At 46.4% G+C, this 16,856-nt stretch overlaps 1 protein-coding gene and 1 non-coding gene across 2 annotated transcripts in view; one reads left to right on the forward strand and one right to left on the reverse strand.

Annotated features, from left to right (window-relative positions):
• The first annotated feature begins 9,031 nt into the window (after window positions 1–9,031).
• MTMR12 (myotubularin related protein 12) overlaps window positions 9,032–16,856 on the forward strand; it is an 89,142-nt gene continuing 81,317 nt past the window's right edge. The window contains 2 exon segments of the mRNA XM_007961296.3: window positions 9,032–9,193; window positions 9,195–9,251. Coding sequence (XP_007959487.2) covers window positions 9,170–9,193; window positions 9,195–9,251 — 81 coding nt within the window. The 5' untranslated portion in view covers window positions 9,032–9,169.
• LOC119621525 (U6 spliceosomal RNA) lies at window positions 12,247–12,350 on the reverse strand. The gene has a single exon (XR_005238082.1). It is a non-coding gene; the product is annotated as a U6 spliceosomal RNA (small nuclear RNA).

The raw sequence follows: 16,856 nt of genomic DNA on the forward strand, positions 1-16,856 counted from the left end.
CATTCACTCCATTTCCCCATATTACCTTCTTTCCTGTTCCTCACCGTGGTCACACTTGGTTTATTGATGGCAGTTGCACCAGGTCTAATCACCACTCACCACCAAAGGCAGGCTATGCTATAGTATCTTCCACATCTATCATTGAGGCTACCACTCTGCCCCTCTTCACTACCTCTCAATAAGCTGAATTCATTGCCTTAATTCGGGCCCTCACTCTTGCAAAGGGACTATGCACCAATATTTATGCTGACTCTAAATATGCCTTCCATATCCTGCACCACCATGCTGTTATATGGGCAGAAAGAAATTTCCTCACTACACAAGAGTCCTCCATCATTAATGCCTCCTTAATAAAAACTCTTGTTAAAGCTGCTTTACTTTCAAAGGAAGCTGGAGTCATTCACTGCAAGGACCATCAAAAGGCATCAGATCCCATCGCTCAGGACAATGCTTATGCTGATAAGGTAGCTAAAGATGCAGCTAGTGTTCCAGCTTCTGTCCCTCATGGCCAGTTTTTCTCCTTCTCATTGGTTACTCCTATTTACTCTCCTACTGAAGTTTCCACATATCAATCCCTCTCCACTCAAGGCAGATGGTTCTTAGACCAAACAAAAAATATCTCCATCCAGCCTCACAGGCCCATTCTATTCTGTCGTCATTTCATAACCTTTTCCATGTAAGTTATAAGCCGTTAGCCCACCTCTTAAAACCTCTCATTTCCTTTCCATCATGAAAATCTATCCCCAGTCCGCCACCCTTGACTCCCTCTTAGAGTGAATAGATGATCTTTGCTGACAGGACACACTCCAATACTTGCACTCTGATGAAGCCCTATTCTTTACTTTAATACTCACTCTTATTCTCATTCCCGTTCTTATGCCACCCTCTACCTCTCCCCAGCTATCTCCACCACACTATCGATCTCACTCACTCTCTCCCAGCCATTTCTAATCCTTATTGCTGGCTTTGCATTTCTCTTTCTTCCAAAATTGCCAAGGACCTGACTCACTCACTGCTAAAAAAAGGGGACTCCCAGCACTTTGGGAGGCCGAGGCGGGCGGATCACAAGGTCAGGAGTTCGAGACCATGGTGAAACCCCGTCTCTACTAAAAACACAAAAAATTAGCCGGGCGTGGTGGCGGGCGCCTGTAGTCCCAGCTACTCGGGAGGCTGAGGCAGGAGAATGGCGTGAACCTGAGAGGCGGAGCTTGCAGTGAGCCGAGATTGCGCCACTGCACTCCAGCCTGGGCGACAGAGCGAGACTCCGTCTCAAAAAAAAAAAAAAAAAAAGGGGGACTATATTTTTAAATGAAGAGTGTTGTTTTTCTCTAAATCAATCTGGCCTGGTATATGACAACATAAAAAAAACTCAAGGATAGAGCCCAAAAACTCACCAGCCAACCAAATAATTACGCTGAACCCCCTTGGACACTCTTTAACTGGATGTCCTGGGTACTCCCAATTCTTAGTACTTTAATACTTGTTTTTCTCCTTCTTTTATTTGGACCTTGTGTCTACCATTTAGTTTCTCAATTCATACAAAACTGCATCCAGGCCATCACCAATAATTCTATACGACAAATATTCCTTCTAACAACCCCCACAATATTACCCCTTACCCCAAAATCTTTTTTCAGTGTAATCTCTCCCACCGTAGGTTCCCATGCTGCCCCTAATCCCACTTGAAGCAGCCCTGAGAAACATCACCCATTATCTCTCCATACCACCCCCAAAAATTTTCGCCACCCCAACACTTCACTATTTTTTTGTTTTTCTTAATGTAAGGAGACAGGAATGTCAGGTCTCTGAGCCCAAGCTAAGCTGTCATATCCCCTGTGACCTGCACATATACATCCAGATGGCCTGAAGCAACTGAAGATCCACAAAAGAAGTGAAAATAGTCTTAACTGATGATATTCCTCCATTGTGATTTGTTCCTGCCCCACCCTAACTGATACGATATAGTCTTCCCCACCCTTAAGAAGTTACTTTGTAATATTCTCCCCCACCCTTAAGAAGGTACTTTGTAATATGCCTCCCCCGCCAATTTAAGAATGTATGTACACCAATCCCAAACCTAGAACTAATGATAATCCCACCACCCTTTGCTGACTCCTTTTTTGGACTCAGCCCGCTGGCACTCAGGTGAAATAAACAGCCTTGTTGCTCACACAAAGCCTGTTTGGTGGACTGTCTTCACACAGATGCATGTGACACTGCCAAATGGTGGTGCTCAAATGGCTGTAACACAAACAGGGCTGAAACATGCCCCTTACCATATTGTGGGCCACAGGGAGGAGAGAAGAGAGAAGGAGAGAAGAGCTGTGGCCCTTTAGGGAGCCTAGACCTGGGAGCTACCCAAGCCAGGGCTGTGCTGTGACTCCTGCTTTGGGGCCCAGTGGTTCCTGGAGCCTCCAAGCTTCTGGGCACCACCGCATTCCCTGGTGCTAGCTATGGAAGCTGTTTGTGGTGCACCTGGTTCAGCTGCAGCCTCACAGTGAGCTGGCACCTGGAGCTGCCTGCCCCACTGCAGCAACCAGCATGCCTGACTGTGCACAGTGGCTGAATCCCGTGTTCACTCACTCACACACCCCTGGCCACTCTGCTCCAGTCTTTTTGAAGGCATGGGATCCAGGCTAGTAGTGCGAGCCTCGAACAGTCTGCCAGGATGAGTGGGCCCAGGGGGCCTGAACCGAACTCAGGCAAAGGTGCCACCAGCCACAGAGGCTTCTGGCCAGAAAAGCAACACGTCCAAGGATCCCATAATAGTGTCAAGTTATCAGAATCATGGCATTGCAAACTAACCTGACCACAAATGGATGCTGAAAGTCAGGATAATTATATACCACAGGATGATCTGAAAGATGGTAAATTTGGTGTGGTGAATTAGAAATTTAAAATCTAGGACTGGGCATGGTGGCTTACACCTGTAATCCCAGCACTTTGGAAGGCAGAGGCAAGAGGATCACTTGAGTCAAGGAGTTTGAGACCAGCCTGGGCAACATAGTGAGACCTCATTTCTACAAAAAAAAAATTAGCTGGGCGTGGTGGCATGTACCTATAGTCCCAGCTACTTGAGAGACTGAGACAGGAGGATCTTTACCTGAGCCAGGAGGCTGATGCTTCAGTGAGCCGTGATTGCACTACTGCACTCCAGCTGGGGCAGTAGAGTAAGACCTTGTCCTCAAAAATAAAAACAGGCTGGGTGTGGTGGCTCACGCCTGTAATCCCAGCATTTGGGAGGCTGAGGCAGGTGGATCACGAGGTCAGGAGATCGAGACCATCCTGGCTAACACGGTGAAACCCCGTCTCTACTAAAAATACAAAAAATTAGCTGGGTGTGGTGGCAGGCGCCTGTAGTCCCAGCTACTCGAGAGGCTGGGGCAGGAGAATGGCATGAACCCAAGAGGCAGACTTGCAGTGAGCCGAGATTGTGCACTGAACTCCAGCCTGGGCGACACAGTGAGACTCCGTCTCAAAAAACAACAAAAAAACAAAAGCAAACAAAACCATGAAATTAGAAATCTAGTCCAATGTTTGGGCCAGAAGTTAAAAACAAAGACAAACAAACATCTTTCTTTAACAAAGTCCCATAGTTAATTAGCAGGGAGGAGTCACTTGCTTTTCCTTCTATAATCCCTGAAACTGAGTAAATTACGTTCTACTTGGTGAGATTGTACAGAGGATAGCCATCACCTATTTAGTTCTTGCTGTATACCAGACATCACCTGAATCAACTTGTTTAATCTTCCAAACAGTCCCTGTGGTGGTTAATACTGAGTGTCAACTTGATTGGACTGAAGGATACAAAGTATTGATCTGGGTGTGTTTGTGAGGGTGTTGCCAAAGGAGATAACATTTGAGTCAGTGGACTGGGAAAGGCAGACCCACCCTTAATCTGGATGGGCGAAATCTAGTTAGCTGCCAGCACAGCTAGAATATAAGCAGGCAGGAAAATGTGAAAAGAGAGACTGGCCTAGCTTCCCAGCGTCCATCCCTTCTCCGCTGCTGGATGCTTCCTGTCCTCGAACATCGGATTCCAGGTTCTTCAGTTTTGGAGCTTGACTGGCTTTCCTTGCTCCTCAGCTTGAAGATGGCCTATTGTGGGACCTTGTGATCGAGTGAGTTAATACTAATAAACTGCTCTTTATATATATGTATATATTTATATATATTGCATTAGTTCTGTCCCCTCTAGAGAACCTGACTAATACAGTCCCCTAACCACCGTGAAGTAGTTATTATGTTGTTGTCACCCTCATTTTAAGGTGAGGAAATAGAGGCACAGAGAGAGGAAGTACTTTACCCAAGGACATAGAGATAAGACAGAGAACAGGCTGCGCTGGCTGCATCATTTTCAGGCCAAGCACAAAATGAGAATGTGGGGCTCTGGCCAGGGGGTGGGGAAGTCAACTCTCCTTCTCGTACTGGATAGGTGACCCCTAAGGGATGGTTGCTTCTGCTACCCAGGCCATATTTGGTACCTGGATGGGGGTGGGTGGAAGGCCCTGCCAGTCGCTGAGGCACTGCCAAACCTAGGGCAGGGATAGCTGCCACCTTAACCCGGAGATACCAGAGAGGGTCAGGGAGCTATGCCCACCTGATCCTCTGTGAGACAGTGCCACAGCCGCACCTACTGGGAGGATGGATGGCAACGGCGGGACAGGAGACTCCACCGCCCACACTCCTGGGCAATGAGACCCGGTTGCTGCCCTGGGTAGAAGGGGGCAGCAGTTGTGGAGTTGGCTAGAGAGAGCCACAGTGCAATGGGGTAGCAGGCACCCAAGAGGAGGAGGAGGGGCGGGGAGGGTGGGGCTGTGCATGAGCTGAGGCGCCAAGACCCGTTGTGTGTGCTCCATTGCTCATCAACCATTAATCTTCACTTAAAACACACACTCAAAGATAAAATTACTAAGAAGCTCAAGTCCGGCAGGCACAGTGGCTCACGCCTGAAATCTCAGCGCTTTGGGAGGCCAAGGTGGGTGGATCACGAGGTCAGGGGTTCAAGACCAGCCTGGCCAAGATGGTGCAACCCCGTCTCTACTAAAAATACAAAAATTAGCTGGGCATGGTGGCAGGCGCCTGTAATCCCAGCTACTCAGGAAGCTGAGGCAGGAGAATCACTTGAACCCGGGCAGCAGAGGTTGCAGTGAGCTGAGACCACGCCACTGCACTTCAGCCTGGGCAACAGAGTGAGACTCTGTCCCCCACCCCCCAGGAAAAAAAAAAAAAGAAGCTCAAGCCAAAACTATAAAGGATTAAACTCCAAGCTCCCCCCCCCCAGCTTTTTTTTTTGAGACAGGGTCTTGCTCTGTCACCCAGGCTGGAGTGAGTGGTGTAATCATGGCTCACTGCTGCCTCCAGAGCTCAAGTGATCCTCCCACCTCAGCCACCCAAGTAGCTGAGACTGGGACTACAGGTGCATACCACCATGCCAGGCTAATTCTTTGTACTTTTTGTAGAGACCGAGTCTCCCTATGGTGCCCAGTCTGGCTTCAAACTCCTGGACTCAAGTGATCTGCCTGCCTTGAATTCTGAAAGTGCTGAGATTGCAGGTGTGATCCCACTGCACTCAGCCTCTGAGCCTTCTTAAGTGTGAGATTCTGTGTGACTGCACTAGTTTCATGTCCAAAGAAGCCAGCCTTGGACATAGTCACATTTACTAACAACTATGGTGAAAGGTCATGGAAATTCAAAATACTTTGAAAAGTGAGAAAGGAAACATTTGCTCAGTGTCTAAAAATCTGCCCTGCCATTCTACTTAGAAAAGTGAAGACTGCTGCAAAATATAGTGATATTAGTCTTGACAATGAAATGTATTCTTTAACACTCCCATGAGGAATATCTTTTTTTATGAAGCCTTACTTTGTAACCATAATAGGTTTGTTGCCCAATGCACTGGACAAGTCAATACACCAAGACACCAGGTTACAGCAGTGAAAGAGGTTTAATTGTAGGGTTGCTGGATGAGGAGACAGGAGGAAACCTCAAATTCATCTCTCTAAGGAGTCAAGGAGTTTGGGGCAAGGTTTTTTTTTTTTTTTTTTGAGACAGGATATTGCTTTGTCACCTAGGCTGGAGTGCAGTGACATATCAGCTCACCGTAACCTCTAACTCCTGGGCTCAAGCAATCTTTCCACCTCAACCTCCTGAGTACCTTGGACTACAGGCTTGCACCATCATGCCCAACTAATTTTTTAATGTTTCGTAGAGACAGGGCCTCACTATGTTGTCTGGGCTGGCCTTGAACTCCTGAACGCAAGTGAGCCTCCTACTTTGGCCTTTGAAAGTGCTGAGATGACAGGTGTGAGCTACTGCACCCTGCCTGGGGCTAGGGTATTTAAGGGTTTTGAAGTGGACCAAAGTGTGGAGATCATTGATTGCTTGAAAAGTGCAGGGCGAAGTCATGAGACAGAGAGATGAAGAAATTGTATTCTCACACTGCTTCGGGTCGTGTGTGTGTGTGTGTGTGTGTGTGTGTGTGTTGGGGTGGGGGCGGTCTTTAAACTGGTTGATGTCAGCTGTTCTGCTGAAACTTAGGATCTGCCTAAGCAATTCTTTTTTTTTTTTTTTTTTTTTTGAGACGGAGTCTCGCTCTGTCGCCCAGGCTGGAGTGCGGTGGCGCGATCTTCCTGCCTCAGCCTCCTGAGTAGCTGGGACTACAGGCGCCCGCCACCGCGCCCGGCTAATTTTTTGTATTTTTAGTAGAGATGGGGTTTCACCGTGGTCTCGATCTCCTGACCTTGTGATCCGCCCGCCTCGGCCTCCCAAAGTGCTGGGATTACAGGCGTGAGCCACCGCGCCCGGCTGCCTAAGCAATTCTTAAACAAAACTCTTATGATTCCAGAGCCAGAAATCCTACCTATTGAAACAATAGGCATGCAAATGATCAGTACCTACTGTTACCTGAAGTCGAGTGATCAATACGAAGAAGCAGGCCAAACTGCAGCCTGACTAACGCTTACTTACAATTCTATTTCTGTGCAGAATTCTCAACTTTGTAAGGATGGCTTCAACTTGGTCTTCCCAAATAGAATTGACCACACTTTCATTGTGCTCCTTTCTAATTTGTGTAATTATAATGTTAAGAACTTGGGATTTTGAATGAGACAAACCTGGGTTGAAATCCCAGGTCTCTCGGTGACTAGTTTTGAGACCTGGGCAAATTACTTGCATCTCTGTTTTGTCACCTGGAAACAGGGATAAGGAAACTCAGTGGCGGGCTGCAGCATAGCTATACCAAATAGGCTTACAGGTGGCAATCTAGCTGGAAAGGGAGCTGAAGGACTTGTGTTGAAACTATGTTTGCAAAAGAAGGCACATTTGTTTTCACTAAGATTTTATATTTATTTCAAGTGTGTTTGGGAACGGGGAGCACGTGGAGATTAAGAGGGTAAAAATCAAGGTCACCAATGAGAGTACTTAGCACAGTGCCTGACACCTAAAAAATTAACTGCAAATTTGTATTAGGTTTTTTCCACTAGATTGAATTTCTTAAGAGCTGGATTCTATCTTATTTATCTGCAACTAACAATGCTTGGCACCAAATGTAGAATTGAAATGAATTTTCTTTACAATCTTGACTAAAAAATGAGGGTTTTGTCAATAACTTCGTAGAGCAAAAGAAGTTTCTTAAGGCCTCTTGATATTCTTCCTGTTGGAAACACAAAGAAGCTAAAAAGTTTGGAAAAATTAAGTTGACAAGGTCTTTTATTATCAAACACTCAAACTTATTCCTTACTGCCTTGTTAACACTTGATTTGACACTTTTTTTTTTTTTTTTTTTTTTCCTGTTTGAGACAGAGTCTTGCTCTACTGCCCAGGCTGGAGTGCAGTGGTGCAATCCTGGCTCACTGCAACCTTGGTTCAAGCGATTCTCGTGCCTCAGCCTCCTGAGTAGCTGGGATTACAGGCGCCCGCCACCATGCCCGGCTAATTTTTGTATTTTTAGTAGAGATGGGGTTTCTCCATGTTGGCCAGGCTAGTCTCGAACTCCTGGCCTCAAGAAATCCACCCGCCTCGGCCTCCCAAAGTGCTGGGATTAGAGGCGTGAGTCACCATTTGTCTCATTTTTGTTTACATTTAAAATAATAAACCTTGAGGTCGGGCGCGGTGGCTCACGCCTGTAATTTCAGCACTTCGGGAGGCCGAATCGGGTGGATCATCTGAAGTCAGGAGTTTGGGACCAGCCTGGCCAACATGGTGAAACCCCCGTCTCCATTAAAAATACAAAAATTAGCGGCCAGGCGCGGTGGCTCACGCCTCTAATATCAACAGTTTGGGAGGCCGAGGCGGGCGGATCACAAGGTTAGGGGTTTGAGACCAGCCTGGCAAACATGGTGAAACCCCGTCTCTACTAAAAATACAAAAATTAGCCGGGTGTGATGGCAGGCGCCTATAATCCCAGCTACTCGGGAGGCTGAGGCAGGAGAATCGCTTGAACCCGGGAGGCGGAGGTTGCAGTGAGCCGAGATCGCGCCATTGCACTCCAGCCTAGGCGATAAGAGCAAAACTCCGTCTCAAAAGTAAATAATAACAAAATAAAATAAAAAACCTTAAACGCCATCGATGTAAGTTGGGAACTCCTATAGCAAGATTCCATACATCCCATTTTTGGACGTTTTATTCCAAAGACACAAGCAAAAGGAAGAAAGACTGCAGCTAACCGCTGCTAACGACAACTTGGTGACTGCACGATCATTGGACGACGGTTATATCCTCGCCATCCAATCGTCGGAAAGTCCGGAGAGAAACCTCTTTGGATTGGTTAGAGGAAACATCTCTCCAAACTCACTCAAGAAGGGGTTGGGCGCGGGGGGTTCGGCCGGCAACGCCTCTGGCCAGTCAGAGAAAGCATGAGGGCGGGCTTTGCCGCAGGAAGGTGGTGAATCTCGGCGGGTCAGACCCGCCTGCGAGAGGGTGGGCGTGGCCTCCAGTAGCGGTCTCCTGGCTCTCTGGGCCAGAGCGCGGGGTGGGCGGGGGCCCACCGGCCTGGGCGGGGCGAGCGGTGTCAGCGGCGGAGCCGGATGCGGGCGGCACCGCGGCGGGTCGCGGCCCTGGGGATGGGCGGAGCCCCAGCCGCTAGTGCTGGTGGCCGCCGCTGCTGCCCCAGCTGGAGCCCGAGCCGCAACCTCTGCGTCCGCGCGTCGCTGCTTCCCAGGGCGGCGGTATGCTGGGGAAAGGAGTAGTCGGCGGGTGGCGGCGGCACCAAGGCCCCCAAGCCCTCCTTCGTGTCGTACGTACGCCCTGAGGTGAGGGGGCGCCGCGCAGGCGGGGCGTGGGGCAGGGGCGACCCGGGAGAGGGGCGCCGGGAGCCCCTTCCCTGCCGCGGGGAGTGCCGCGGAGCGCTTCCTGCCCTTGTGCCGGGCGACGGGGCAGCCAGGCGGGCTGAGGCCGCAGGGGCGCGCTGGGGCCTCCGCGCGGGCCAGAGTGGGGACCCTGGCGCAGGCAGGCAGGTGCCCGAGCGCAGGGCCCGGCCGCTGGAGGCTGGTGGAGGGGCCCGAGCCGAGAAGGGATTGCGGCCCGGAACGCCCCTGGGGATTCTGGCCAGGACTTGAGGTTGTGGGCACTGCTAGGAGGGGGTAGGGCCGGCGGTCGGAGCCCCTAACGGGGCCTGCTCGGAGCCCGCGTGGGTCCGTCCTGCCTCTGGACTTCCTCAGTGAGCCCGGGAGCCCGCCGGCCTCCGCTGCCGGCCTCTGAGTGTCTCAGGTGCCGCTGGCGGGATGCCTTGCACCTACGTCCGCCTCCCGTCAGCTCTGCGGGGAGAAACGGGGGTCGGCCTGGCCTCGGCCAGTCTCTGCCTCTCCCTTGGGAATTCTCCGCTGTCGCTTCTTTCTCCTCATCCTCTCACCATCATTCTTTCCACCCACTTCTTACTGTTCTGAATCTTCAGGTCAAGAAGTTTGTTCATTCATTCAGAAAATACTTCTCGAGCTCCTACTATGTGTCAGGCACTAAGTGCTTGTGATAGACATCAGTGAACAAGACAGAGATCTCTGCTCTCCTGGAACTTATTTGAGGGGGAGAGGAGAAACAGGGTGAATTATAGATATTTAAGTAAATTATACTGTGTAGTAGGAGGCGATAAATATCGTGGTAAAGGAAAGAAATCTTTTTCCTCCGCGCAAAGGTGGCATTTGAGCCGAGACTTGAAGATGTGAGGGGTCTGAGAGAAGAGTCGTCCAGGTAGAGAGAACAGCCCCCGGGAAGGTCGTGAGGTGGGAGTGTGTCTGAAGGGTTGGCGGAGCGTCAAGGAAGCCAGCATGGCAGAGGCCCATGGACAAGGGGGACAGTCCTAGGAGAGGAGGTTAGAGAGATCAGAACTTGTAGGCCTTGCTCAGGGCATCTTGAGTAATAGTTCTTAATCCAAATGCCTAATGAGATGCCTTCTCATTTTGGATCTGTGAAGGTTTTTTTCTGCTCTTCTCTCCAGCAGAAGTGCAGAATCACCGCCAAATTTGTTGCAGATGTCTTCCCACCTCTGTAATGCAGAAGTACGTGGGCTGTGGATGAGAGATCTGATCAGGGACTGCTTCTGTAAGACCACCTGGGGCCTGAGGCATTTGCATATATATCTTTAAATTCAAGATATGTGTGTTTTCTCCAGGGGAGAGTGCTCTTAAAATGGGTCTTATTTTTAGTCCTAGTTGTAAAATACAAACCATTTCCTCTGTTAGCACTTGACGTGGAGTCAGGGTCATCTTACAGTTTCAGCAGGCTTCCCTTGTGGTATCACACGTAAGTAATATGGTCAGTTTCTCTCTGTGTCTTTTAAAAACATTTAAAATTAAAAAAAAAATTTTGTGGGTATAGTAGGTGTATATATTTAATGGGATACATAAAATATTTGGGCTGGGCGTGGTGGCTGACACCTGTAATCCCAGCACTTTGGGTGGCTGAGGTGTGTGGATCACCTGAGGTCAGAAGTTCGAGACCAGCCTGGCCAACATGGTGAAACCCCGAAATTAGCCAGACGTGGTGGTGCACACCTGTAATCCCAGTTACTTGGGAGGCTGAGGCAGGAGAATCGCTTGAACGCAGGAGGCGGAGGCTGCAGTGAGCCGAGATCACACCACTGCACTACAGCTTGGGCGACAGAGTAAGACTCCATCTCAAAAAAAAAAAAAAAGAAAAAAAATCTTTGGATACAGGCATATAATGCATGAATGGAGTATCCATCACTGCAAGCATTTATCCTTCCTTTGTGTTACACACTATCCAATTATACTCTTTAATTTATTATAAAATATAAAATAAATTATTGTTGACTGTAGTCACCCTGTTGTGCTGTCACTTACTAGATCTTATTCTGTTTTTTTTGTACCCATTAAACATCCCCACTTTCCTTTCCCCTTCCTAGCTTTTGGTAACCATCGTTCTGCTATCTCTATGAGTTCAATTGTTTTAATTTTTAGCTCCCACAAATAAGTGAGGACATGCAAAGTTTGTCTTTCTCTTCCAGAGGTAGTTCACTTAACATAATGACCTCCATTTCTATTCATTGTTGCAAATGACAGGATCTTATTCTTTTTTATGCCTGAGTAGTACTCCCTTGTGTATATGTACCACATTTTCTTCATCTATTCATTTGTTGATGATGGACACTTTGGTTGCTTCCAAATCTTAGCTATGGTGAATAGTGTTGTAATAAACACGGGAGTGCAGATTTCTCTTCCATATACTGATTTCCTTTCTTTGTTTCTTTTTTCCTTTTTTAGAGACGGGATCTTGCTTTGTTGCTTAGGTTGAAGTACAGTGGCATGGTCACAGCTCACTGTAGCCTCCACCTCCTGTACTCAAGTGATTTTCCCAGGTAGCTGGGACTACAGGTGCATGCCAGAGCACCTGGCTAATTTTAAAATTTTTAGTAGAGGTAATGTCTTGCTGTCTTGCCCAGGCTGCTGTCAAACTCCTGGGCTCAAGGAATCCTTCTGCCTCAGCCTCCCAAAGTGCTGGGATTGTAGGCGTAAGCCACCACGCCTGGCCCTGATTTCCTTTCTTTTGGGTGTATACCTAGCAGTGGGCTTGCCGGATCATATGCTAGCTGTATTTTTAGTTTTTGAGGAACCTCCGTACTGTTCTCCACAGTGGTTGTATTGATCTACGTTCCTACCAATAGTGTATGAGGGTTCCCTTTTCTCCACACCCTTACCAGCTTTCGTTATTGTTTACCTTTTGGGTATAAGCCATTTTAACTGGAATAAAATGATATCTCATAATTTTTTTTTTAACATTTAAAGATTTGTTAAAAATATGAAGCGCTTCATGAATTTGCATATCATCCTTGCACAGGGGCCATGCTAATCTCTGTGTCCTTCCAATTTTAGTATATGTGATGTCGAAGCGAGTACTCATTGTAATTTTGATTTGCGTTTCTCTGGTGATCAATGATGTTAAGCACATTTTCATATACCTTTTTTTTGCCATTTGTATATCTTCTTTTGAGAAATGCGTATTCAGGTCTTTTGTCCATTTTTAAGTGGATTATTAGATTTTTTCCTATTGAGTTGTTTGAGCTTCTTACATATTCTTGTTATTAGTCCCCTGTTAGATAGACGGTTTGTAAATATTTTCTGCCATTCAGTGGGTTATCTCTTCATTTTGTTGATAGTTTCCTTTGCTGTGCAGAAGCTTTTTAACTTGATGTGATCCCATTTGTTCATTTTTGCTTTGGTTGCCTATCCTTGTCGGGTATTCTTTGTGTCTTTTTTTGATAGAGCCTTGGTTGAAGTGCAACTGATCCTTAAACTTTTCAGTGAAATTAAATTACAAGTGGAAAGTCTTCTGAAATGTGGCCAGAGTTCAAGAATGTTCAAATTCTTCATCCACCAAGTGCACATGTTGTAATTAGACATGTTTCCCTCTGCCCACAGTGCCTGATACATTTCCTTTGAGGGATAATTAGGGAAGGGGAGTGGTTCAGCTCCAAAATAAGCCTGAAGTGGTCACGTTTTTCAGATCCTTATAGTTGGCAGTTTTGTTTTCTTGCATTAAAATAATGCTGTGCAGACACTATGTCTCTTTGTTGTAGTCTGACTCTAAATATGTTTTGTAACGGAGGATAAGGCTCTGTCCTAAATTGTGGATGGTTTTTTAAAAGATAAGGGTTAAGGGTAAGGCCGGGCGTGGTGGCTCACACCTGTAATCCCAGCACTTTGGGAGGCCCAGGTGGGTGGATCACGAGGCCAGGAGATTGAGACTATCCTGGCCAACATGGTGAAACCCCATCTCTACTAAAAATACAAAAATTAGCTGGGCGTGGTGGTGCATGCCTGTAGTTAGTCCCAGCTACTCAGGAGGCTGAGGCAGGAGAATCGCTTGAACCCGGGAGGCAGAGGTTGCACTGAGCCAAGATTGCGCCACTGCATTTCACCCTGGCGACAGAGTGAGACTCCATCTCAAAAAAAAAAAAAAAAAAAAAAAAGATAAGGGTAGGAAGGGGTGAGAAGGCAATGTATTTTTAAGTATATAGATTTTGCCAGGTAATCATATTATGGGAAATGCAGGTGAGCAGCATCAAGGCATGGCTTATGTGCTTCTGAGAGCCCTGGGTCTGGTAACTTTCTCTTGGCTTACGCAGTGGGAGGAGTTCCTCAGGACACTTTTCTGAACTGTCCTCTCCTGTTTCTACCCTGCTTTCCCTCATGTTGCCTTTCTCTGAACTGCCTTGGTGTATGTCATGCTGTTGCTTATTTCTTTTTTCTTTTTTTTTTTTTTTTGAGATGGAGCCTCATTCTGTCACCCAGGCTGGAATGTAGTGGCATGCTCTTGGCTCACTGCATCCTCCGCTTCCCAGGTTCAGGCAATTCTCCTGCCTCAGCCTCCCAAGTAGCTGGGACTACAGGCGCGCACTACCACGCGTGGCTAATTTTTGTATTTTTAGTAGAGATAGGGTTTCGCCATATTGGCCAGGCTGATCTCGAACTCCTGACCTTGTGATACACGCGCCTCGGCCTCCCAGAGTGCTGGGATTACAGGCGTGAGCCACCCCGCCCGGCCAACTGTTGCTTATTTCTTTGTCTGGGTTTTGGTAGCTGGGAAATCTCAGTTTCTTAGACACCTGTTTGTTGGTGGATGACTGAGCTGCCAGAACAACCTTTACACCTTATGATGTAATGATACCTGTACCTGGTGATAAGCTTGTTCTCGGCTGATCAGATAGGTTCAGCAGTGGTGACCCTTCAGTATGCCAGAGAATCTGTCAAGAGTCAGCACTTTGTGTTAGAAACAAAAGTGCTTAACTGGATAAAGTATTTTAAGATTATGCTTTTAAACATGGTGAGCTTATTTTTTTTCCCTTGTGATCAGAAAGGACTGGCATCGGACAGCATAAAATGAGGACTGGTAGTTAACTCTGACTTTTAAAATTGAATTGCTGCCAGAGTAAAATGGATTCTTCTATCCTTGATTATTCTAAATCAGTGAATGTGACAGTTAAAACCTTAAACCATAATTTAGGACCTTTGATTATGTTTTGAAAACTCTGCTCAGAGGGTTACAAATTGGTAAAGCTAGTTAAGTGGGCAGCTGATGGCTCTGAAAGTTGAGATGAACAAGAGGGAGGGATCTGAGGCCATCTTGATGGTACCTGATGACTGATACCTAAAAACATCACAGTACCCCCACTCCAGCCCAGCTGCAGACACAGGGTGCAAAGGATGTTGTTGCCTCTGGGGGACCTGCTGGGTGCTGAGCTCTGCTCTAGGGAGGGATATGGTTATCATTTGGGCACCAAATCCATCTTTCTTGTTAAATAAAACACCTGTTTGAATTATTTCAGAAGCCTTAAGCATTCTTTGTAGAAAAATAAGGTACAGATAAGCAAAAACATTTTTTAAAGAAAGATTATAAACATAAACAACTAGGAGTGTATTCTGTACACTTTAAGCAGATATATGTGTAGGTATATATATATTTTTAATCAAATTGGGATTAATATTGCTGATCATATTTTGTAATCTGCCTTTTTCACCAAAAATGTGTATTGTAAACATCTTTCCATGTCAGTTGCTATCCCACAATGGCATTTAAAATTAGACCTTTGAAACTGGCCAGGCAAAATTTAGCTTTCAGAGGGTGGTACCCATTTTGTGGATTTTCCAAATAGGGCTAAAATGTACTTTCTAAGAGTTTAGGTCAGTGTTTGACCTGAATGAACTAATAATAGTTAATGGGCACTTATTTGTGGATTTTTAGCTTTGGAAGAGAATTTAAAGATAATATACTCTGCCTCCATTGTACTCACCCTCCATTATACAGATGTGGAAACTGAGGCCCTGTAAAGTTTAATATCTTACCCACAGATACAGTGTTATTGCAGAACAGAGATAAAAACTCTCTCCTAATAGCCAGCAGTGCCAATACTAAACAAAGGTCGCAGGAGCTCAGGAATGGTTTTATATAGATGTGGGAAGAAAGGTCAAGAGAGGTGAAGATTGAGAAGAGTAAAAAAATATATATATGGTGTTAATAGCTATTTTTTTATTTTTTCACTTATCCCTCAGGAAAAAATGCATTCTGTTGCCTAGTTCTTATTTAAGGCCATTTCTTTTGGTCAGGAGAAGTGAATATATGATCCTGTAGTCTTCCCAGAGATATGACTGTGGGTATATACAAAATAAAAATGAATAATTACTAGTATTTATTAGGTACTTCTGGGTTCCAGGAACTACACATATCTCATTTTCCCCTTTCAGCAAGTTTCATGAAGGGAATATTACTATTACCCGTCTTTTTTGTTTTTAGATATGGAAACTGAGACTCAGAGAAGTTAAGTACTTTGTTTAAGGTCATGGAGTATGTGCCATGATTTAAACTAGAGCAGTCTGACCTCGGGGCCCATTCTGTTATTCTTACATTTATGAACGTAAGGAATATTACTAGTGAAACATGCTTATATCATGATTAGCCTTTGCACACTAGAGTCGTTCCTTAGTAGTGTTCTCTAGTAGCAATTTCTTTTTTGGCTTTTGCTAGATTGTCAACCAGGTAACTGCCGAGCAGATACAGGGATCTCTTGGTTGTTTTCGTCTCTAGAGCTGGTATTTTCGAAAGGTATAATTAATTTAGTTCAGCACATATTTACTCAGCACTTGTGGTATCCCAGATTTTTTATTTTATTATTATTATTTTTTGAGACAGAGTTTTGCTCTTGTTGCCCAGGCTGGAGTGCAATGGCGCAATCTCGGCTCACCACAACCTCTGCCTCCCGGTTTCCAGCGATTCTCCTGCCTCAGCCTCCTGAGTAGCTGGGATTAGAGGCATGTGCCACCATGCCCTGCTGATTTTATATTTTTAGTAGAGACAGGGTTTCTCCATCTTGATCAGGCTGGTCTCGAACTCCCGACCTCAGATGATCCACCTGCCTTGGCCTCCCAAAGTGCTGAGATTACAGGCGTGAGCCACTGCACCCGGCTGTGGTATCCCAGATATTGTTCTAGGTGTTGAGTGGGGATACATCAATTTACAGAACAGATGAAATTATTGGGATGATTTTTGTTGGACCACTAACTTTGATATCTGGCAGATAGATGATAACAAGAAGAGATTAACTTGTCTTAAACAGATCTCCTGCCTTAGTCCTAGCAGGAAAAATAACTTCAAAAACAAAGTCTAGATCCTTTGCCTTCTTTTTTTAGGAATTCATTACCTGGCCAGGAGTGGTGACTCATGCGTAATCCCATCACTTTGGGAGGCCGAGGCGGGTGGATCACAAGGTCAGCAGTTTGAGACCAGCCTGGCCAATATAGTGAAACCCTGTCTCTACTAAAAATACAGAAATTAGCCAGGCGTGGTGGCGGACACCTGTAATCCCAGCTACTCAGGAGGCTGAGGCAGGAGAATTGCTTGAACCCAGG

This window comes from Chlorocebus sabaeus, chromosome 4 (assembly GCF_047675955.1).
Source record: "Chlorocebus sabaeus isolate Y175 chromosome 4, mChlSab1.0.hap1, whole genome shotgun sequence".
NCBI lineage: Eukaryota > Metazoa > Chordata > Mammalia > Primates > Cercopithecidae > Chlorocebus > Chlorocebus sabaeus.